The sequence below is a fragment of the Musca domestica genome, unplaced genomic scaffold (genome assembly GCF_030504385.1).
Source record: "Musca domestica strain aabys unplaced genomic scaffold, Musca_domestica.polishedcontigs.V.1.1 10, whole genome shotgun sequence".
Taxonomy (NCBI): Eukaryota; Metazoa; Arthropoda; class Insecta; order Diptera; family Muscidae; genus Musca; species Musca domestica.
In genome coordinates, this window is record NW_026712115.1 from 15,284,669 (window position 1) to 15,310,179 (window position 25,511).

At 33.2% G+C, this 25,511-nt stretch overlaps 1 protein-coding gene and 2 long non-coding RNA genes across 10 annotated transcripts in view; 1 reads left to right on the forward strand and 2 right to left on the reverse strand.

Annotated features, from left to right (window-relative positions):
• Window positions 1-252: 252 nt before the first annotated feature.
• Window positions 253-25,511, reverse strand: part of LOC101901307 (myeloid differentiation primary response protein MyD88) — a 136,293-nt gene continuing 111,034 nt past the window's right edge. For 7 of the 8 annotated variants that reach the window (XM_059127116.1, XM_059127108.1, XM_059127120.1 and 4 more), the window contains 2 exons: window positions 942-1,146; window positions 253-851 (listed from right to left, as the gene is read on the reverse strand). In XM_059127116.1, the coding sequence (XP_058983099.1) occupies window positions 449-851; window positions 942-1,146 (608 nt within the window). In that variant the 3' untranslated portion in view covers window positions 253-448. The remainder of the gene's footprint in view (window positions 852-941; window positions 1,147-25,511) is intronic. The other variant, XM_059127124.1, reaches the window with a different exon arrangement.
• LOC109612396 (uncharacterized) lies at window positions 8,796-9,693 on the reverse strand. Its single transcript, XR_009343097.1, has 3 exons — window positions 9,425-9,693; window positions 9,163-9,323; window positions 8,796-9,105 (listed from the first exon to the last, which is right to left on the reverse strand). It is a non-coding gene; the product is annotated as an uncharacterized LOC109612396 (long non-coding RNA).
• On the forward strand, window positions 13,363-23,841 carry LOC109612397 (uncharacterized). Its single transcript, XR_002194487.2, has 3 exons — window positions 13,363-14,280; window positions 14,375-14,532; window positions 23,519-23,841. It is a non-coding gene; the product is annotated as an uncharacterized LOC109612397 (long non-coding RNA).

The following is a 25,511-nucleotide window of genomic DNA, read 5'->3' on the forward strand; positions in this document are numbered from 1 at the left end:
TTTTTGTTGTCAATTTATTTTTGAAGAAATAAAAATAGTGCAAGATATAGACAGTATATTAATAATGTATGGGCTTTGAACAAAATGATTGGGACAGCGTAGACCGAGTTACCGAGATATTACTACTTTGATTCAACTCCACATTGCTGGAAAATATTATATACGTCCGCTAATTACATGCTCAAAATTATCACAGGACTAAGGAAGAGTTCCATCGTAAATAATAAAACTGGTCATAACGAATGGTAAAGCTTTTATTTGACAAACTTTTTTATTATTTTTTTTTTATTATTATTTCTTAATATATAAAAAAAGCTTAAAATTTTCACATAACGATTCTTACAATTTTGTAAAAGTAATAGCAAATGACGCAAGAAATGTTACTACTAAACGTGTTAACTTCAACAAAAACAAAATGTCATAACAGAATAAAGAAAAATATAACGTTTTATGAGCTGCTAATTTGTTGCTGCTGCAGCCTCGAGTTACTGCGCGAAAAAACTTTACTTAAAATCTTTGTCAACTTTTTCTTCTTTTTCTTTTCGCTAGATGTTGATATGTTGGACATACTAGCGGCATTGTTACAATCGTATGAGGTATACAATTGTCCAGTTGAGTGAGCGTTGCGTAAAACTGAAGATTCTTTCAATACGTGGGCACTTTTATTGTGACGCAATGTAAATGCTCGAGATTTAGGACGCGCTGTTGTCTTTATACCATTATCCGAACTCAATACAGCTTCACCGTTAATGCTGATACTTGGTATATCTGTAGGCGGAGAAGGCAGACAGCAAGCTGTCTTCTGAGGAGTAACTGCAGACATTGGACGACTGGGAGTAAGCGGTGTACTACTGGAAAGAATAATAAAAAATACATGAAGAGTTTATTTCTATAGGTTTTAGTAATTAATGTATACAATTAGTTTTAAAATAAAGTTTTACCTATGCATATCCTTTTTGAAAGCAGTCGCATTGGTGGAGTTTTCTACAACCATATTGACGGTACGTATGGAATTAGCTAACTTCGCCCAGTAATCACAAAATCCAAGTGATGTGGTACTGTATCGTAAATGGGTATATATGTTTAACGTTCTTGGAATATCAATGTTCTCGTAGAGAAGTGGAATAATTTTCCGAGTTTTATGTTCTGCAATGACAAAAGATTTCAGTTGAATATAATTACTATATATGTAATATATGTCGACAATGTTGAATAATTAATAATTGTTATCTATGGTTGTCATCTTACAAAAGAATTCTTAAATTGCTGAAATAATAAGGAAACAAGTGAAAAATCGTTATTTTCGGGCAAGCCGAATTTTTAATACCTTCTACTATGAAACCATTAACATAAAATAAATGATTCTTGAAATCGGTTGAAGCATGCATTTAAAGCTCTCAGCAATTAGACTAAACAGGAATAGATTCACGATCTTCACCCCATTAAATGATGGCAAGGTCAGACGTGGGATGTTACCAAAAAACCTAGAATCGTTTTTTTTTTCTAATTTTAGTAAAGGAGATCCCATAACGGATAGGATAAGAAAGAGACACTATAAACAGATGCTTATACCAACTCCCACATTCTGCTAGATAAAATAGAAACAGAGAAACAGAACTTCTATAAAAATCTAAAAATAAAACGCTGGAAAAAATTCAGAGAGCTGATGTTCAGAAGAGTTATGTATCTGGTTTGGTGGTTTACATTATCCAAGAACTATACATCAATTATTCAATCTTCCTTTATATTGGAAACACTGATAGAAATAGCAAATCTCACACAGCTTCACAGGAGCTGGTCGGATGAATTGGTAGCCTTTCTTGGCATAAAAATCCAAACGGTCTTAGATCTTTTATTTGTTTAATATTTTTTTAGTTCAAAAGTACTTTTTCGCCTTATATTGATTTTCAACCAATTCTAGTATAATGAGAATCATTATCCCAAAGAGTAAGGGCAAGATGTCGATGCACATATTACAATAACTTTTTAACACGAAGAGTATTTTTCTGCACTATCTTTTTGCATAGTTTGCATATTTCATTATTATCTGTTTAACAAGTCGCACATATGTTGGAAAGTCAAATAGCGTATTATACACATAGAATAGAACTGGACATTCGGTCCTAAGGTAAGCTTTTTACACCGCATTCTGAATGTGCATTGTTCTTTTATCGTAGATTCAATTTTGTGGAATAACCACAATATTTCTTTCATATTTTGTAATTTTTCCCAATTATAAGAATTTTGCAAGAAAAAATATAAAATAAACAAAACCAATTGTTGCATTTTTAAAAGTCTATTTGACGCTATGAAACTCCGTCACAAAGTTGTATTTTCCTAGTTTTTTAAGTTGAACAACCTTTACCGATTTATGTCGGTAACTACTTAAATAATTAAAGAGTTGCACAACAGTGTTACCTACTATTTACCGCAAAATTTTGTTGTGTAACTTATCACATAGTCGGCCTTTCTATTCTTTAGCCTTTTCTCATTTGTGTTTTGGGTTTTACTTCACAAATTCCTTAATATTTCCTTCATCTGTTTCAGCAGTTAATGAAACCCACAAATTCCTAAAGAAAAGTCCACAAATTCTTCCAAAAATAGAATATTCTGTTTTCATATGCGATTAGTAATAAAATCATTCAAAATTGTCTTGATACTTGGTCTTTGTTATCTGTAAATACATTTTTTAAACCGAGTAATATTTATAACAAGGCTTGTTTACTCAAAATCTATTGAAATAACAACATTTATATGGTTTGGACAATGCCTTTATTATAGTTTTAATTGTTCTTTGTTTGTTCTCGGTCGGTTTTTTATTTCTCGGTCGTTCTTCTAAAGTAATCTTGTCTTCAACATTAATATCAGTCTCAAACAAAACACAACCATGTTTGAGAATCCCTTTGTATACCCTTCACCATAGTATGGAGGGTATATTAAGTTTTTCATTCCGTTAATAACACCTCGAAACATACATTTTAGACCCAACAAAGTATATATATTCTTGATCAGCAAACAAATCTATGTCGATTTAGCGATGTCCGTCCGTCTATGGAAATCACTCTAGCTTTACTTAAATATATGTTATGTCTGCAGGATTTTTGGTACTGAAAATGGGTCATGTTTTGGAATAGCCTCCATAATTGGTACCTCCCTATTTTCGGTAACCGTAACCCAAGCCCCCTTTTGGATTTTGATCTGCTAATTTTCACTTAGAATTTCACAACTTCCAGACTGGCTGTTGCACAATGTTTTTACTCGCTATTGCATATTGTATATCGGTATATATATATATATATATATATATATATATATATATATATATATATATATATATATATATATATATATATATATATATAATATATATATATATATCTATATATATCTATATATATATATATATATATATATGTATATATATATATATATATATATATTAATATATATATATACCGATATACAATATGCAATAGCGAGTAAAAACATTGTGCAACAGCCAGTCTGGAAGTTGTGAAATTCTAAGTGAAAATTAGCAGATCAAAATCCAAATATATATATATATATATATATATATATATATATATATATATATATATATATATATATATATACATATACATATATATATATATATTTGTGGATTGTTTTTCCACATTAAATGTGTCGATGTTTCGAGAGAGCAACACAGTTTTTTGTACAAGCATAGGAAGACAATGATGTTTTTGTTTAAGTGTCCTACGTGTATCAAGAAGAGCACTGATGGGGCTGCTGCCTCTGCTTCAGCCAACGTATGTACACAGAATGCTAACAGCGTTGAAATTGGTTCTGACGTTATTGGATCAATGCAGAAAGAGTTTGAATCTTACAAGTTATGCCTTGAGAAACAATTTGAGAGCTTCATGCTTGAGATAAAGGACGTTGTGAAAACAATACGGTCGGAGGTTGATGTTAAGATTCAGAATGTTGAGGAATCACTCCGTCGCTGCCAAGATGCTGTCAAACTTATTGTTAGCATTTTCAATGTTTGAAACAGATGTTGAAAGTGATATCCTTACAAGGCGCCTCAATAGATCAAATATAATTATTAGTGGCTTGCCTGATGGGATAAAACAGTTAAGAGAACCAGTGATAAGAATAGCTACATTGTGTAGTGTTGATGTGCAACCCTGTGATGTCAATCACTGTTGCTATATCTCAAAAGGTAAATCTGTCCTTGTGAAGTTCAATTCTGTGCTTGTTAGAGACAAACTTATGGCTAGTTACCAAAAGCGCCGAAATTCACTATTGCTTAGTGATATTACTGTTGTAGGTGTGAGAAGCAGAGTGTACCTAAATGATCACCATAACCATGCAGCCTTTAAATTAATGTACCTTTGCCGAAAGCTTTGGAGAAGCAATGAGATCCGAAGATTTAAGCTAAAAAGTGAGGACAACCCTAAGGCGTTGGTTTTACTCCCAGATGGTAGGGAGGATGAATTTCATATTCCCCGGTGTATCAGTATGTTAAATGGCGATGTTGTTTCTGCTGTGGAAAATACTTCTGTTGGTGGTGTTGATGCTGTTGTTTCTGTTTCACAGCGGAATGTTGATGTGCTGTTGTAAGTGGAGCTTGTTGAGTAGTTTAGTGTACTGTATATTATTTATTTGATATTTATATTTTCTTGGATTTTTTTTCGATTTCGTTATTTTTTTACTTTTGTTTATATTTTGCTCTTTATTATCATTATGAGTTTTTCAACCAGCTTAGGTGAAGTTTTTAGTGATAATCGTTTTTTTTGTCGAATCAGTCATTTAATTTAAGGGGAAAATGTTAATGTTGGACATATAAATGTTTCCCTTAGAGACTCTTCATATAAGGCATATCTTCAAAATAGGAGTTTAGATAATTGGATGATTTTTTGCCGTTGTAGGAATCGTGCAAAGAAGATTATAAGGAAATTGAAGTGTATTGCTCATAAGCAGCTGTTTGTAAATAAACCCACAAAAGAAGTGTGGTCAATATTACATAAGAATGGATTGTGTGATGAAGAAAGTGAAGTTGATAATGTGGATGTTGAGAGGCTGAATTCTTGTTTTGTCTCTAATCAATCTGTGGATGTCTTCGATATTTCTTGTGTTCCAAGGACGACTAATGATGGCTTTTCGTTTCGGGCCATTAATTACAATGAAATTGTTAGTGCCTTTAATAAAATTAAGTCAACGGCAGTAGGCTATGATGGCTTCAGGCTTAAATTTCTTAAGCTTGTGTTCCCTTTGTTTATTCTTTTGTGCTGCATGTTGTTAATACTATGTTGACAGTGTCTGCATTTCCTGAGGTCTGGAAAGTTGCTAAAATAGTGCCTATCCATAAAGGTAGTGATTCTGATGAGTTCAGACCTATATCAATAATGCCAATTCTTTTTAAATGGTTGAGTATGTATTGAAAGATCAAATGCTTGAATATATAAATGAGCATTCGCTATTACACCCGAGTCAACATGGATTCAGAAGTAAACGTAGCACAACATCTCTTCTGGTTGGATTGACTGACAATATTCGAAATTGTGTCAGTGCTGGTGATTGTTGCGTCTTATTATCACTTGATTTGGAAAAAGCATTTCCCATGATAAATCATGCCAATTTAATCAGTAAGCTACATCGTTTCTTCAATTTCTCGTCCTCGGCTTGCAAGTTATTGTTTTCATACCTGTTTGCGAGAAAACAGTATGTATGTTGTAAAAATGTTGTTTCCAGTGGTGTGCCACAAGGATCTGTTCTTGGCCCTCTATTGTTCATCATGTATGTTAATGATTTGCTCAGTTGTATTAATGGTAGGAATTGTGTGTCATTTGCATTTGCTGATGACATTCAAACTTTGTTTAAAGAAGAATATGTGTTTATGGATGTGTTGCAGTCATCAATTGATTTTAATGTTAATAAGTTGGTTACTTGGTTGTCCTGTAATGGCCTCTCAACAAATACTCAAAAAATTAATGTAATGTTTTTGGGGAACATGCCAGAGGATTCAATAAACGTTTCCATTTATAGGACGCCTATAAATGTTGTAAGCTCGATGAAATGTCTTGGTTTGTTTCTTGACTCTGGTTTGGTATTTGATGTGCATGTGAATTCTTTAGTGTCCAAAGGTAAATTTTATTTTAAAAACGTTGAATCGTTTGGATATAGTTTTGCCAAAAAAAAAAATTAGAATTCAGTTGGTCCATGCCCTGATTATGCCTCACTTTTTATAATGCATTGAGATTTTTGGGGGTAGTTGTGGTTTTGTTTTTCGTAAGTTGAAACTTTTGTTGCATAGGGTTATGCGATATATTTTTTGTGTTAAACGTGGCGACCATATATCTCCTTCTGTGAAAGAGTTTCTTGGTTGTTCATTTGATTGCTATGTGAGTTTAAGGTCAATGTTGTTCTTCTACAAACATTTTAAATTGCAGACACATTCTTCTCTTTTGGATCTCTTTAAGTTTTCTAGATCTGCAAGGAACCCGCAAATACTTATAACACGCTTGACTCCTCTGTTGGAAAAATTCTTCTATGTTAGAATTGCTCGTATTTTCAACAATCTGCCGCCAAATCTTAAGACATTTAATTCTTCCTTAAAATGTTATAAGGGTAAATTATATGCTCACTTCAACCAACATATTGTTTAAAAATTTTCGTGATTTTCTTGTTTGTTTTTGTATTTCTCTTGCATAGCTGATTCATCTTATTATTAAATCAATTGTTATTTTTTATTTTTGTAAATTTGTTTTATTGTTTAATTTTAATTATCTTTAAGATTAAGAATATTATAAATAATTTTAGAGTAGTTATGTATGGATGTTTTTGGAACCGCCCATGGCCCTAGGGGCTAGGTAACTGAGTTAATTGAATATAAATAAATAAATAAAAAAATAAATAAACTCCGAAATGTCAAACGCATTCAGTCGGATTTTGTCGGATGAAATAATTACTAATATTAATTTTTTTGATCGTCATTGAATTATACTATGATGAAAAATATGAACTTTATGAGGTCTCCAATGCACAATTTAAATGACAAAAAAAAAAAATTAATTCCATTCTTACGGTAATGGGTGTAGAAGGGTAATTATCTTTGACTATTCTGAAATCATTCTGCCCCTAATAATGAGTTGGACAAACCTAATTACCACACCACACGTTATTCTAAACGTTGTAAATACAAATCCAAAATTACAGCTCATTTGAATGGAAAATGTTGCTAAGCTCTTTACAATACCAAAAATAGATGTTCTATATCATATAGGGTTGTAACACTCAATTAAAGCCTATGGCTGAAAAATAAGATCACCCCATTCAAAATATCTAAAACCGACGGTGGGTGATTATCTATTATAATTCTTGCTATAAATGTTTATTTCTATTTAGAAATTACTATGGAGTTATTTTACTTACAATAAAAATTGTGCCGTACATAATTCAGAACCGTGTTCTATTAGGCTTTAAAAAATATGCATTAAAGACGAAAAGTATGGACCCGCAACGCGGACCGGGCCAACTAGTAGTTCATAAATGCTGTTCAATAAAGAATTATTATTGCTCCTTAAATTTTAATTGTATTCACATACCTTGTTATTCTTGTACTACGTTTGAGTACAAATCTGTGGTTTTAGCTCAAATCATTAATGACAAAATTCTAACGAGTAATAAAGCTTTGAGTGCCACTTTGCAATACCTACGCTTTACTCGTTACATTGTGACGATTCGAATTTAATTCGTTTTAGATTACGTCCAGTGCACCAGCATATCTTAGGTAAAAATACTATCTAAGATAATTTGTTACTCAATATATGCCACTTCAATATTGAAAATTAAAACTAAAATCTTTTATGTTATTATTACCTTTTTTATTTTCATTGCTACGCAAAGATTACGACAAATAAATAAAAATCTCTTCTTCTATATTCATAGAAGTTTAACTTATCATCATCAAGTCCCCTCATCTCTCATCTCTTATTTTCAACTTTAAATTTCAAATAAAAATTAAGGTACGTATCTTTATTTAAGAGTGAAATCGCAAGTGTTTCGTTTTTGTTTATATTTTGCATTTAAATAAACTGCCCAAAAATTAAAATAACGTAAGGTAGTCTTAAAATACGCGTTTCGTTGTTGTTTTTTTTTTTCTCTCGATCATTTCAAATTCAATCGGTCATACAAAAGTGGTGGTTTTTTAAAGAGAATAATAAAGAAATAAAGTGGAAACATTGAAACAGTGTTTAAAATAAATTTAGTGATTGTTAATATTTTCTTCCATTACAAAAAACCTACAGATATAAGAGGTGTGTCTGGTTACCCTAAAATTTTTAACAATTGTTACAAATTGTTACTAGAAGTCGTCTGTTAACCCGAAAGTTCTGCAATAGAGAGCTGTTGGAGAGAGAAATTTTGACAGTTCTTTCAGTGAGAGTTTGCAAATTCTTGCTGGACAAATTTCTTCTTGCAATCATTTGCAACTCTTCTTCTCATTCATCGACATTCGATCAGATGATTTCTATTGTTTGTTTATTTCTTTTTGTGCTTTCAATTTGATAATATTTTTTTGGAATTAGCAAGATTAATTGTTTTTAAAGAACAACTTTACAGAATGTGAAAAAAATAAATATTAATACGTAATAAGGAAATAAAAGACTATTTCCAACATCTTTATATAAGCGCCATTAGCAACACGGTGAAAACATCAAAATCTATCTCTCTTTTATTGCTCATATTTGTATTTTATAGATAATTTCCTTTTTATTTATAAAACTTGTAAAATTGGTAGTGTTTTATTTATTTATTTTTTTTTTGAATGGGGGACAAATTGTTTTGTTTTGACAAAACAGCTGATTAGTTGCAAGTTTCTGCAGGAATACCGTCTGTTTACTTTTCGCATCTTCCATGCAAAAGAGAATAAAAGTACCTTACTCTCTCAGAAAGATGTTGCTGGACAATTGTTGCAGGAAAAGTAACCAGACACACCTAAGGCTAGTCGGTATACCAATCAATGAAACAGCCGATTATTTTGCGAAGCATGCAGCAAATGTTGGTTCACCAATCAACTTCTGTCTGTCGGTCACAGATGCGTCGAAACGCATTGAGCCACTCCTGTGGAATGAGTTTATAGAAAATTACAAGGACATCTCACGGACTAAAGGAACTTACTTCTACCAATTCTTCCCGGCGCCTGCTAAACAGCCCTGGTTCTTTTCATCAAACATGAAACCTGAAAACATAAAGATTGTTAATCGATTGCTCACTGGTCATACTTACACCAAAAAATATTTCCACAGGATTGGAATTGCTGACTCAAATCTTTGTGAAACCTGCAACGAAATTGAAGATGAAAAACACATAATTTTTTTCTGCAAAAAGCATCAAAATCATAGGAATGATTTTGATTTGTTCAAGAAATTTAATAACTTACCGGAAATCCTGATGTCCAAAAACCAACAAAATATAGATGAATTAATCAACTTTATTGCACTTTGCAAAATTGAAGTTTGACTTTTATTTGTAAATAATCATCATATTTGCTTACAGTTCTTTATTTTTTCCTTTAATTTTGATTTTTTTTTTCTTGTTTTGATTTCTTATATATTCCATTCATATCACTACATTCTGTAAACACACATATACTGTAAACAAAAAGAAAACGAAAATAAAAGAGTACTGATACTTTTCAAGTAACCAATAACCGGTCATGGTGAATGGGCACGAAAGTGTTCTAACCACCAACATACTTGACGACGTAGAAGTACAAAAAAAAAAAAAAAAAAAAAAAAAAATAAGGCTAGACCATAAAAAGAATAAAAAACAAGAACAAATACAAAGGCATTCGTCAAACCACACAGCAGCATTAACAGCAACGACCATTATTGTTGTTGTTAATGTTGGATGGTCTGTTCCCACCTAAGATGCACAAAATAGTACATTTTCGTCGATGTCGCGTTCGTGTGTATTTTTATTCTCTCGCTTTCAGTCGTTGATGAGACTTCAACGGATACACACATGCTCGGGTGGTGCACGCATTGTTTTGCCGTGAACACTTAGAGAAAACAAATGACAGATTTAATGAGACTGGATGCGTAGGGAAATATGAATATTTTGAGTTCTTATTTTATGCTTTTGGAAATGTACAGTGCCTTTTATTGTCATCGGAAAACATCCTGTTTTAAGTCAAACTATATATAACATTATTACGTATATTTTTTAAACCCCTTGAACCCTTATCAACTGAAATTTACTTCTTTTTGAAACAAATCTACATTTTCACACATTATTTTTCAATGTAAAATAAACATATTCAAACATTTCTTGAAACACTAAATTACAAAAGAAGTTATTTCATACAAATTCAATGTATTTTTACTTTTTTAATTTAATATGTAAATTGCAAAACCTCCATACTTATATTTTCCTAAATAATTCGAATTAGAAATCCAATTACATATATACTATTTTCATTTTATTTTCATAAAAAAACGTATCTAGTCATACATGTGTTCGCTGTCCAAGCATCGACCGCTTGCTGTAATCAAAATTTTCTTTACGTGCATTTTTGTTTTCTCTCACACATACAAGCGCAATGTTCATTTTGTGCACCTATGGTTCCCACTCACCACCAGTTAAACACACGAATAGGGTTGCCATCGCGTTTGATAAAAGTTAGTAGAACTAAAAGTTTTGGTGGGAAATTTTTTGGTATAATTTGTGATAAAATATTACTCTAATATAAACGCGAATAAAAAATTGTTGGAAAATTGTCGTGCACCCTACAGTCGGTCCTCGTTAGTAGTGAATATATATTTTTATAAACATATTTTATTAAAAATATTGTTTTATATATCTTTTGAATTTTCTTGATTTTTATATATTTTGATAATTTTTTTGAATACTTTAAAAAAAATTCTGTCGTGTGTACCCTACAGTCCGTGCACTCTACAACCGGTAATTTAAAAAACTATTTTTTTTTGGAATATCTTTGATTTTTTCGAGGAAATATTTCTTCTCTCAGGAAAAGTTTTAATATTTTTGGACACTTTGGTATTATAATTAAAACTTTGTATATTACGTACAAAGTACTTCCAATACACTTAGAAAATTTGGTGTTTTGCTCCGATAATTAACTAGTTTTTAGATTTTTTGAGCTTTTAACACATCTTTACTTTCAATATGCCTTTGACTCCTCTCGACTTCTTCATCATAGACAGGGGCTGCAATGAGTATGATTGAGTAGGATTGATCACACACAATTGAAATACAATCAAACTCAATCAGTCGGTCAGATGTAACATGCTCATTTGTGTTGCTCAAGCCAAACGAAAAAGTTGTGATCAAACATGTATTGATCGAAGTTTTGTGTTCGCAATTAAGCAGCTATTTTATTTTTTTACGAACTTATGTTGAATTGTTCATAAGGGGTTATCATCTATGTTGATTGGTTTGATTCATCCTAGTTAAGTGAGTGATTTGATTAAAACACAAATGTTCGAATCTCAGCGAGATCGAGAGTGTAATTGTCCTCATTAAAGAAATTTGTACAAATTATACTTAATAAACAGACACTTTATTCATTTTATTTGGGTTTTTGGTATGTCAGACTTCAGTGACTTATTTCTAAAAAACAAAATTAATATAACAAAATTATAAACACTTCAATCGTATTTAGTAAACAAGAAATGTTTGAATATTTTTTCTTATTTTACAATATTGTTCAAGTTTTTTTCACAAACTTCGACCTTTTCATTTACCTACACGTGTGTAGTTTCTACTTGCAAGAATTTCGATCGCACTATCACAATTTTCTTCCATTTCAAATTTTATAAAAATCAAAATGAGCTGTCCCAACTTGATTGAATGGTTGCATAAACAATGACGAAAACGGTCGTTTCATTTAAAACAAACTAAACGACTACATCAACAAAAATCATGTACGAAACCGTGTGTGGTTGAATTTTTGCATATTCATTGCAGCCCTCTGATCAGAGCCACCTTATGCTCATGTAAAATTCGAAGCCAACTTCACTTCCATTCTGGAGTAAAGTTGAATATTTTTTTCGAAAAGTGTTTAAATGACATTCAGTCCTCTAATACTTTTTCTGCAGAAGAATTAACGTCGGTTGAGAGTAAGTACGATGTCCCATTTAAAGCGTATGTAAAGGTATTATCGGCTATAAATAGGGAAGTTGATCCGCTTCGCCGATAGCTCAAACTTCTCCTAAAGTAGCAAATCCATCAAGCACTCCACGAGCGAATTTATCACAATTTGTGGTAACGATTTCGGTTTCAGGTGTTTCGCATCAATCAGTTAATCTTCCACATGTTTCCACTGGTTCGATGAATGATAGTTTCCTACATAGCTTAACCTTCCACCTTGTGATGTTGATGTTTTCGATCGTGATGTTCTTACTTGACCAACTTTAATAGCTTTCTTTTCTGCGGTCTAGATTGATGATTCTCGCCTTAGATATATATAGAAATTGTGCCATCTTCTCAAGAAAACTAGTTGAGACGACCGAGAAATTGTGAAAAGATTCCCTCTTATTCATAAAAGTTTTAGCTTAATCATTAAAAATCATATTGATATGTATGATGTTCGTATTGTGGTTAACAACCAACTTAAGGCTCTTTTTGATCTATCAGTGCTCGATATAGAAGCTAGCGCAGGTTTAAAAGTTTTGCAAAGAGGTATTATCGGTTGTGTCTCTTCTATATCAATTTACGATGTTGCTACTGAAAGGCCAAAAATACAGCTAAGCTGTGGGAACAAGGAACAAAAGAGAAATCAGCGTTGTCTTCCTGGAAAGAATTGGATCTTTTTTTGACAGAAAGTCAAAAAATGTAAAAGGAATAGATTCCAGTCAAAAATTAGAGAAAAAAATGTTAGGACACATTTTACGAATGCTGCTCCAGCTAAGCCTTCACAATCTTCCTCTGATAAATTCTGAATATTCTGTCCTAGGCAAATCCATCATTTAAGCGTATGCCCAAAATTTAGGAAGCGATCTTCAGCATACCGCTATTCACTTACAAAGCGGTACAAACTTTGTATTAATTGTCTATCCCGAGGTCATGATGTTAGGAATTGAATCAGTCCCATAGTTGATCAAAAAGTCAAAAACGACATCATACCCTGTTTCACCATGATACGGCACCAAATAATAGTTCAATGACTACGTCACAATCATCTTCTCAATTGGTTAATTTTTCACGTTCCAATCAAACTAATTAATATATCTTCAACTTCATCAGGTCAAACGTGCAATGCTTTAACTAGGCAGGTATTCCATACCTCGTTAAACAAGTCTGTTCTATTGGGCACAACAATAGTCAATATTATTCATTAGGGTGTTACGTACCCTGCTAGTGCTCTTATAGATCCTGCTTCTGAAGCATCATTTGTCTCAGAAAGATTACATCAGCGTCTTGGTATAGCCACAATTTCTATTCAAGCTACAATTTCAGGAGTAAATCAAGCAATTTCAACAATATCGTGAAAATGATGTTCTTTATGTGTAGGATTTCCTATAGACAGTACTCTCTTCATGAACATGACAGCTTTAGTAGTTCCAACAATGTCTGGCAATCTTCCTTCGTTTTCTATCGGCAGGGAAATTGCTTCTAATATGCCAAATCTATATTTGGCTGATAGAAACATCTAATGGGAAAATCCTCAATGATATTGTCAGGGGGAAGAGCAATGAATAGAGACGCAATGTTGTTGAGTATAGAAATAGATAGATAGAAAAACTAAATCTAGCCTTAACATCTACCATAAAAATACACATGAACTTATTTACTAATGTATGTTGTGTCTAAATACATAATGCACTCCACGCACACAAAAAGTTGCGGGAGAAAACGAAATGTACCTACTTTGTGATCGAACCTTTCTTATCTTCTATTTATGGCCGTGACATTTATTACATTATTTATTACCAACCATAAACCTAGTGTTTAAGTTGGCCTTCAACTTCCCGAGTCCAGTCAATCACGGATGCTGATTGACACAACGGGCATCTCCTCGGCAAAGCGCAGATGCCACCGAGCGGTGGTTGTTGTTGGTTAGCTCACTTTGATACATACGAGACTCTGCTCTCATTGGAAATAATTGTAAATGTAGTAGTAGTTATCGACAATGATCCTCGGCGATCACTGCGATCCTCTGCGATTGCAAGAACCTCTGCGTTCACTTGTAGTTTAGTTGCTGAAGCGTACGCTTGTCGCGCCTAACCCTCGTTCGCGGTTATACTAACCAGGCCTCTGACCAAATTACTGAAGGTAATTTTGTTGTGTACTAAAAAAGAAATACCCCAATAAAGAATGAAACTATTTAGAATTTATTACTAATATCTTGTGTTTCATTGCTTTGTAGTTTCTTCCTTTCACCGCATTCACCACACACGCGAATCACCCGCACCTCTCACAATCACATAATAACTCGGGGGAGTTCTCGTTGTTGTTGCCGGTGTCTGCCATTCCTCCACTTCCCTGAGTTAAACACCTAGCATATGGAAAACACATGCAACTTAAGTAATTTCTTTATTTAACTAATTTACATTCCTCGGAAAAGACTAATAAAAACAAGTAAAAAACATTAAGTTCGTCCGGGCTGATCTTTTAATACCCTCCACCTTAGGGTAAAGAAAACATAAGAACCAATTGTGACACAAAAATACCAATTTTCAGATAAATCCGCGAAGAAATGTGAGAATCGTCCCAATCAATCTTAAAAAATCCATATGCGTTGTATGAACATTTTTGCCACTATGATTACTGGGCTTAACCAACCTACAGGATTAAATAACCTAGTTATTGCGGATAACACTTCCCGCTTTGTATAACTATTTTTGAGAACAAGGGGCTTGACATAAAAATAGAACATATCTAAATGAGTTTTCCATCTAATGGGCATTGGTTTATGGGGTCAACGGGAATGGCTTGTAAGATAGAGCGAACATTAGATGTCCATTTCCGCAATTCAGTCAGTGCAGTCTCCAAATCGTGGTATCCCGCCAGTACCTCGTCAACGTACATGCACTTCCGTAGGATGTGAGCAGCTAAGGGGAAATCGGACTTAGTATCATCAGCCAATTGAAACAATGTCCGAATGGCTAAATAGAGAGCACAATTAACTCCAAAATGGCGATACATTTGGGTGATGTCACATTTAAAAACAAAATTATATAATCTCCATCGTAATATTAGGAGGCCAAGTCAAGTTGTAGGGTCGGACCGACGTGAAGAATATCTGTTTAGTTTTGTAGAAGCTGTACTTGTTGTATAAATAGTTTGTATGTTGAATGTACTTCTTTGAAATTATTATCTCATTATACCCTCCACCTTGGAAAGGAGAGTATATTAACTTTGTCATTCCGTTTATAACATCCATAAATATTCGTCGTATACCCCATAAAGTATATATATTCATCATCAGCATAGAATTCTAAGTCGATTTAACGATGGCCGTCTGTCTGCCCGTCTGTCTGTTGAAATCGCGATAGAGCCCACATTATTTGACGTAGAGCGTCAAAATTCTATAGAAAATTTTGTATTGTGTCTAGGATGGTTTTAAAAATGAGACATATCGGTCCACGTTTTGGTATAGTCCCCATATAACGGTACCTCCCGATAGTCGGTATTTTGATGATTTTTGGGTCCTAGTTCGTGTGGCGAAATATTGTTTGTATGGGTCCACGCTTTGGTATAGCCACCATATAATGGCATCTTCCAATTTTTGGTATTTTGATGATTTTTGCCAAATTTTTAACGATTTGTCTAAAAATTGGTATTTCTTGGTCAAATCGGGTTGTAGCTCCGGTGGCGAAACATTGCATGTATTGCAATGGTACCTCCCGATATTCGGTATTTTGATGGTTTTTGTCACATTTTTTCATGGATTGGCCTAAAAATTGTTATTTGTTGTTCCTAATGGGTTCTAGCTTGTGTGCCGAAACATTGTATGTATAGGTCCACATTTTAGTATAGCTCCCATATAACGGTAGCTCCAAATATTCGCCATTTTGATGATTTTTTCCACATTTCTTCGCGGATTTGTCTAAAAATTGGCATTTGTGTGTCACAATGGGTTCTAATGTTTCCTTTAACCTGAGGTTTTATTAATTTGTACGTTGACCACACACAATCTTAAAAATATGATTTCGGCTGCTCATTCGGCTAAAACGAAAATAGCAGCAGCCGAAATCCGAGCTATTTCTTATTTTTGTCCTGAATTTTTAGCTTTATTGTTGGTTAGGGCTAAACCAAAATAGCTTGCTTATCAAAAACGAGCTAAATAGCTATGTGCTGAGCTAAATAGTAGATCATGTGTCAATATTTAACAACAGTTGCACTGAAAGGCTAAGGCTAATTTCAATGGGTGCTGGCTTTTAAACCCTGGTCGTTTCTTTTGGTACATAAATTTACATATGGTATCCATTCACGGAGGAATTCAGTTGGTTTTGCCCATGTTACGCATGCAATATTGGATACACAGAGCAACTTCGTTAATTCGTAATTAGAATTAGAAATAATTGTGAACCACGCAAAAAGGTCGTGTTCACAAATTATGGCATCTCTACCTCCGAAGAGAACCGTACTTTCAAAACCATTCGCCACTACAAGCATAGATTTCGCAGGTACTTTCGATCTAGAATCCTTTACGGGCCGTTCTTGTAAAATTACAAAGAGTATATGTATTTGTTTGCTTTTCTACGAAAGCAGTACATCAAAGATTTATTTCTCGCCATGGTTGCCCTAAAACTATATTCTCTGGCAATGGTAACAATTTCGTTGGCGCTTCCAGAGAATTAGAGCGTGAGTTTAAAACCACACTTCGTGAAAGTTGTGATAGGATTTGTTCACAGTATAACTACCAAGAGCTTTCATGGAAATGTATCCCAGCAGGAGCTCCACATATGGGTTGGCTCTGGGAAGCTGGGGTCAAAAGTTTTAAGATTCGTTGTAGAAACACGCTAGTAACTTTAAATATACTTTCGAAGAGTTATCAATAATTCTCGTTCGAATTGAAGCGTGCTTGAATTCAAGACCTTTATGTCCACTGAATCATTATCCAGAAAATCCTGTAGCAATAACACCAAGTTATTTTCTTATTGGGTTTGCGATCCTTGCTCCTCCTGAGCCCCGTAAATTAAAAACACTTACTCAGCAATTCTGCTTTCGGTGGAAAGAAGAGTGCCTTAAGGGTCTGCATAAACGGTATAAATGGCAGTATCTAGAGCGCGATATACAAATGGATTATATTGTAGTAATTCATAACCAACAATTACCTCACACAGCGTGGTAATTAGGTAGTGTAACTCATGTTTATCCCGGTACCGAAGGTTGCGTCCGCGTCGCCGATGTTAAAGCGGAATTGTAAGACGGAATGAAACGAAAAACATAATACCCTTCTGCATACATGCTCATCACGAGCGGAGGCCAAAATAATCCAAAATCGAATTCGTTCATGTGCATCCTCTGATCTGTCCGTTTCCTCAGGTTCAACATGATTTCCAAGTCCGTCCGTTGTGCACCATAACCCCGTGCACACCCTTCCGAACTGGCCGCGTAGGTATTGTACTAGGGCCGCACGTGTATCCGCGTATAATGATGCCTTTCGGGACTCCTGGTTTCCCTTAATTTATTAATTACTAGCTGGCCCGGTCCGCGTTGCCGGCCCGTACTTTTAGTCTTCAATGCATATTTTTTAAAGCCTAATAGAACACATATCTGAATTATGCAAGCGGTACAATTTTTATTATAACTAAAATAACTCCATAGTAATTTTTAAATAGAAATAAACATTCATGGCAAAAATTATAATGGATAATCACCCACCGTCGGTTTTAGATATTTTGAATAGGTTGATCTTATTTTTCAGCCATAGGCTTTAATCGGGTGTTAAAAACCTATAAGATATATAACGTCTATAATACCCCATGCAACATGTTCCAATCCAATGAGCTGTAATTTGGGATTTGAATTTACAACGTTTAGAATACCGCGCTGTGTGGTATTTAGTTTTGTCCACCTCATAATTAGGGGCAGAATGGTTTCAGAATAGTCTACACCCATTACCGTAAGAATGGAATTTATGTATTTTTATCAATAACATTGTGCGTTAGAGACCCAAAAAAGTTCATATTTTTCATCATAGTATAATTGTCTGCCACAATTTCCGACTGAATGCGTTTGACATTTCGGAGTTCATTTTATATAGACATAAATCCCAAATCTACGTACCCAACCAATATTCTCATGGGGGTTACAAATTCAATAGAATACAAAATTATCTTTTATCTGTAAGTTGCCTAAATACAATTTTTTAGCCAAATTAATTGATGAATATGGTCAAAACCAAGATGGGAACTACTCCGACAATTGAAAATTTTATGAGAAGGGGTTTTTACCCCCTTATAAACACAGATGCCAAATAAAGGCCTAAAATGAAAAAAAAAAAATGTCCAAGACTCCGAAAATGGCTTAAATCATATGAAATGAGTATGCAACATATGGTTAAAATGTAAACTCTACTCGAAATCGGAATGTACCCTTAACCGAGAGTCATATGTCATGACCTGCAAAAGCGATTTAAGGTATCTTGAAAGTTTAGGAAGAATTTCTGGAAGGATATAAATTTTTTTTTTACTAAATTTTCAATTCGCTCTTCCATTTTGCACCCTTTATATTCGGTATTTCACTGATTGCAGTCCCAATGAATTGCATTTTTTGAGTTCTCATTAGACGGGTTATTGTCATATGAAAGAAGTATGATGTACGTAGGACACTCATTTCATTTTTAATATTATTCATTCAGAATTCAAAATAATAAAAAATATACACTTCAATATAGTATGTCAAATTAAAAAAAAAAATCACACCAAATATATAATATATAAGCAAAATGAAAAATCATATAAAATTTAATCGTACATTATATACAAATTGACAGAAAACAACAATTGAAAAAGAAAAAATCTTCACCTTGTTCGATGATTTTTTACAGCAGAAGTTTAAAGGTCCTGCTATGTTTGTCAATAGAATGTACTATTATTTCAAAATTCGATTCCATTAAAATTTTTTTTTTTCGATTTTTTCCCGATTTGAGAATTTGTGCAATGAAATCTCTTTTTTCGTGATTTTTTAGCGATTTTGAAAAAGTAATTATCTTTTAACTTTAGTGTGACCGCGTTAAATTATTTCGATATCATCTATTTCGTTTCGCCACCACATAATTCGGTACTACACTTCCATGTAAACCGCCTTCAATTTCAGTTCTCAAGAAATCAAGTCAATTAAATAAATTGGTATTAATATTCGAATTCAAAAATAAAATATAAAAAACACTACAAATGTACATTAGAAAAAAGTCACAAAATAAAACATTACTATAGTACATTTCAAAAGTCAGAATAAAAATGTTAATACATCACATTTTTACGCGATTTTTTGGATTTTATCCTTTTCGGCCAGGAGACAATTCCGAGTTTGTATGAATCGTTAAAATCAGTCCAGCGTTTCTTAAGTTATATATATTCTTTTATATATAGGGTAAGTGTGCCTCAATTCGGCATGTCCCAGTAGTCGCCAGTTTTGAAATTTAAACTTAAATAACTAAGAATAGAATTGTCCAAATAATCAAATAATTTCAAAAAAAAAAAAAAAAAAAAAAAAAAAAAAAAAAAAAAAAAAACATCAACAGTGTTCTCTGCTCTCTTTCTGTAAAATGTCAATGGGCCCTGATTATTTATTACGAGAGAATAACGGTTTTCGTCAGTGAGTGTCTTCCAACGCGTGCGATAGTGCTTGTTTGTAAAGAAAAAAATAGTGGTGGCGTCAACTTAATAATCGATTTAACTAAATTAAATTTAATACTTTTGGAATCAGAAATATTTTATAATAGTAAATAACAGTCTAAAGATCATTTTATAAGTGAAAAACATAAAAATCAAGCATTTTTCTGTTCTATTATTTAATGCCGACATTAGGAACAGAAAAAAAGAGATTTGCAAGGGGTGCCGATTACTAGAAAAACATCATTTTTGACCAATTTCACCAAAACTTGAGAGAAGTATTAAAAAATAATTCAAAAACTACTCAAATAAAAAAATTGTTTTGAGTCGACAGTTGCTTTTATTTGTGCTTTTTGACCATTTTTTCTAAATTAAGTAGGTTTTTTAAATCAGCTATTTGTCGTTTTAGATAGCGGTGGCATTCTTGAAAAAAATGTAGGCTTTCTAAAACCAAAAGAACAATTCACAAATTCCAAATATAAGAAAGGTACTTTTTTCTTTTTTATTTAATCTCATTTTTATTTTAATTGAAAATCCATACGTTTCTGAAGGTAACAATACTATTCTTGATTTTCTACCTATTTTTGGTTTAGAATGATAATTAAACAAAATACTATTTAAAATCGAAATAAATTTCAAATTCTGGATTGAACTGTGAATTAGTAATATAGCATTGTTTTATACTATTTGAAAAAAAAAAAAATATAAATAATTTTACTGAAATACCATATGCCGACTACTGGCAAATAGACATGCCGAGCATTGGAAAGTGGTGCCGACTACTGGCAAAAAACTACTATTTTAGTAAAATTGCAAATTTTGCCAATTTAATAAAAACAAATTCAATTGTTGTTTATTATTTCGTAAACTAAACAAAATTTGGAATCTGAACGACTTCATTTTTTTGCAATTGAAAGATTTCACTCAGAATGTTGAAAGATTGAAAAATAGACAATCCTAAAAGTGCCGACTACTGGTACACTTACCCTATATAAGATTATTTTTGTTCACTTTAATTGTATTCACATACTTTGTTATTTTTGTACTACGTTTGAGTACAACTTTGTGGTTTTAGTGTCACTTGGCAACACCTACGCTTTACTCGTTACATTGTGACGATTAGAATTTAATTCGTTTTGGATTACGTCCAATGCACCAGCATATCTAAGGTAAAAATATTATCTATGATAATATTTCAAATTTGTTACACAATAAAACCCACATCAATATTGGAAATTAATACTAAAATTTCAGAAAATCGATTCAGATATAGCTATAGCTCCCATATATGTTTCATCCGATTTAGTGTTTAAATCCCTTATATTCGTAATATGCACTCCACAAGAATGATATTTGGTCCCAGATATCAGACACAGCCCAGAAATACCTCTGTAAAATTTTATCGAGATCGGATCTAATTTGGACATAGGTCTCATATATATCTTTATCCGATATTCAAATATCGTAAAAATCAGTTCAGATATAGCTATAAGTCCCATATATATGTTTCATCCGATTTGAGGTTTGAAGTCCCTCACATGCGTAATATGCACTCCACAACAGCTCCAGCTCAGACATAAGTGTTTAAAACTTTTGTCAAGATCGGTTCAGACTTGGATGTAGCATATATATATTTCATTTCAGGTTTATTGTGCTCCAAATGGCTAATACAGCCCAAATGGACTAAATTTTGGCACTTTCGACGGAATTCAGCCCAGTACTTCAAATTTTGGTTAAAATCGGTTCAGATAAAACTATACCTCCCATATATATGTTTCATCCGATTTGCAGTTAAAGTTCCTCACATGCGTAATATGCACTCCACATCAATGATATTAGATACCGGACATCAGACACAGGTCGAAAATACCTCGGCCAAATTTTATCGAGATCGGTTCAGATTTTTATATAGCTTCGACATACATACGATTTTACGGTTATTGTCCATATATGTAAAATCAGCCCAAATTGGATAAATTTTTTCATTTGGAGGAAAGCTCGGTCTGGTATATCTATTGCTCTAATAAATATTTTTAATATAATTTTAATCGAAGACATATCATACTGGTTTTTTTTTCTTGAAACCCATTTTTTTCCAACAAAAATTATTCATTTGTGAAAATTAAACAATCTGGCCTTATTTGACGAATGAAAATAAACTATTCGAAACGTTTGCATTCGATTTGTTCTGTATTTTCTCGAAGTACGAAACGAAACAAAACCAATATTTAGATAACGAGATTTGTTTCTTATTTTGTACTTGTGTAGATGAGTGGAAATTTGTCGAAAACGGTACTTTGTGGTTAGTTAAGCTTTTATAGTTATACAATAACTTGCTGAACACATTTCTACAACTGTCGTTGTACCGATAGAAAAATTTGAGTTTTCCAAACACACTGCAGCAACTTAAGGAATAAAATTGCAGCAAATATATTACGAAGGGTTTTCGTATTTAAAAATAAGGCCCATAAAATCATTTGTGTAAGAAATGTGAAAGATATTCTGAACTAAACTATTAACAATAGACCCAAAACAAAAGTAACTAACTGGATATCGCGCCTAGTTTTAACAACGAAATCCTGCAAATTTCTACATGCTCGCATACCAGGGACCTTTAATGACGATCTAGAATTATAATATTGCATGAAATAGTGGTCGTGAAAGATAACGAAGAAAAATGATTGAAGCATTGTACAATATAGACCGACAGATGTGGATGTAATTGATTATGACCTTCTCGATGATTTTTTACAGTGTGTAAAGTAATATGTTCCATACTCTGCATCCGTTAGTTTTGCTAGGAATCAAGTGGACCGAATGGCCAACGGCCCAACCCAATGGTTATTGCTTCCACATTACCCCGTCGCGTGATTTCATTTTTGTAAAAAATGATTTTAAGCAGCTTTTATCGTTTCCCTCTCTCTCTCCTAATGGAAATCGCACTCATATGAAACAAACCGATACTATCGAAATTTATCGTATCTGCTTAAAGGCAGAAATTGCAGCTGTAGATTCAACACAAAACAATGGAATGCATAAGGTATTTTTAGTTCTTGTCATTATATTCAGGCATAGACCACCTATCATTTATTTCACAACATTATGGAACTGAGTCAACGACACTGTTAGACGGACGTACCAGACCATCCGCGTTGGTAATAAGCATGATTAAACTTGCACACGGCCGCTCAGCTCAAGCCGCTCCCGTTAATAATGAACTCGTTTGAACATGCTCACGGACAGACAGACGGAATTCCAAGAATTTCCTGCAAACGTGTTCATTGTTTATAGGCTCGTTCGTTTACTTTCCCTTTAACATATACTTACTAAGAAGTTACTGACAATCATACGACTATTCCTTTCCAGGGAGAAAAAATTGCATAAAAATAACAGCTGCTCCAACAAAACAACTTTGGCACAAATTTTTACAGCAGGAATATTTTGATGTAGATCATTATTTTTTAAGTTTTCATTACAAAAGCAATGAATAATAAAAAAAACAAAACTTTCGCATGCACAAAGATACCGTCTTCAACAAATAACTTTTATTGTCGCACCCCCAATTGATATAGGCATGGGCACAGGTGTTCCACGGATGCACAATTTTTTTTAGCTGGATTTGATATCTATATAAATGAAATAGCTCATCATCCGCTATTGAATAATTTATTTTTTTATATCTTCCTGTACGTTTACCTTATTCATTGTTGTTAATCATTTTACAGTCTGTTCCACGATATCGAAAGAACCATTTCGTATTGCTTTTACACGGCAAACAGATGATTTCCCTTCCACTAAAATCAATCAGAACGAAAAATTTTACGAAAATCAAAGCGAACGAAAACGTAAGCATACAATGCCATTTTTTGGAAGCAGCAGGTAATCCCTTGAAGACCACTGGAAGAATTGTGTGTAGAGATGGGGTCTCTACACACAAACTGCAAAAAATCAGACACTGTCAGCACAAACACAGATCCAACAACAACACCAACGTAATAAACCAATATCCCAACACATGGAACATCAAACCATCATCATAAATAGTAATTGAAACAAATTTTTGAATCATATATTGTCATTTAAATAAATAATATGTTAATTTTACAATTTTGTTTTATCCCTGGGCCAAATGTGGTTCTCAAAAATTTGCAGACATTCAGCAATGGTTCTGCTTACTGTAGACTTCGCTTTGGGAGTCAGGGCTTCGTTCCCCAAATTCTGCTGGTCGCCAAAAACCGCAAGAATGTGCCAAGTTTTAACTCGGGGTGTATTTGGGTTGTTCTGCAACCGGGGACCCATTTGTCTTCTACAATACCTAAAAGAGCCCGAAAAACTTCCTTCGACAAACGAAGATTGGCCACAATCCTAGGAAAATACATTTTTTTTATTTAAAAATGTACTGGTTTTTAGGTACTTCAAACAAATTCGAAGCCTCCTCCACATCATCCATAAAGTAGCGCAAATTTTGTTTCGATATCGCGGAACAGGCTGTTAATAAATTTGTTTTTACTACTATTACTATACATGGTAAAATTAAGAAGGTAAAGTTATTTCAAATAAGTATACCCCATCTTTGAATATTTGTAATTTACCTTGTCAAAATTTACTGCATAGAAAGCAGTGTCCGTTTCTTTGCAACCTCTGATAGGCGTCGTATAAGAAAACATATAAAAATCTACTTATTTTTGAAAAATCATTTAAAAAATGTTGGCATAAGCGTTGATGCATCTACCTGTATTATTCTACCATGGAATATACAATGGATTAAAAAATACGAGAACAGTTCGGAAACTTCTTAGCTTAGCACAAAAAACGCGGTATAAACAGAAAAAAGTTACGTTTTTTTTAAACTTCCATCTCTGTTATGAACACATGTTAAATTTTGTTTCGAACTCCTTCATATAGAAACAGGTGTTCAAAGAAAACACATCCGCATTTTTTTACAATGGAAAAATTAGAAATGCGTGCTGTCATTAAATATTTACATCGGGACAAGAAATTCATAATGATATGGTAAATGTTTTAGGTAAAAGTGCTCCTTCATATGCAACATTTTCATTGCTGCATTTCAACGTGGTCGTACAAGCATTGAAGATGAACCCCGTATTGAAAATCCAAAAACAGCAACAACAACAGAAATTGTAACCAAAGTGCATGATATGGTATTACATGATCTAATATCATGGGCATCTCAAATGATGGAGTCTATTTAATTTTGGATGAAAAACTACAGATAAAAAGCTTTCTGCAAGTTTGTTAACAGTCGATCAAAAACGCATAAGAATGAACATTTCTCGTTTTGAGCAAAATAAAATGGATTTTAAGCGTCGTTTCACTATACCCCAGAGACAAAAAACAATCCAAACAATGGACTGAAGCTGGAGGAATTTCCCCAAAGAAGGCAAAAACAATTCAATCGGCTGGCAAGGATACCGCAACGGTTTTTTGGACTTGAAAGGTGCTTTATTGATTAAATGTATAAATTCGAGAAAAACGTCCAGGCTTACAATACAAAAAAAATAATTTTTCATCAAGACAACGCACCAGCGCATAAGAATGTTTTAACAATGGCTAAAATCATCAAAGTGACCCGTGACATCCATTTCTTGTTGGCAAGCACTTTACCTCAACTGAAGATGCAATTGCAGTTGTAAACCACTAGAAGAAGATAGAATTGCTAGAAAAGTGTTGAACGAAGAGTATTGAAGTTTCAGGAGA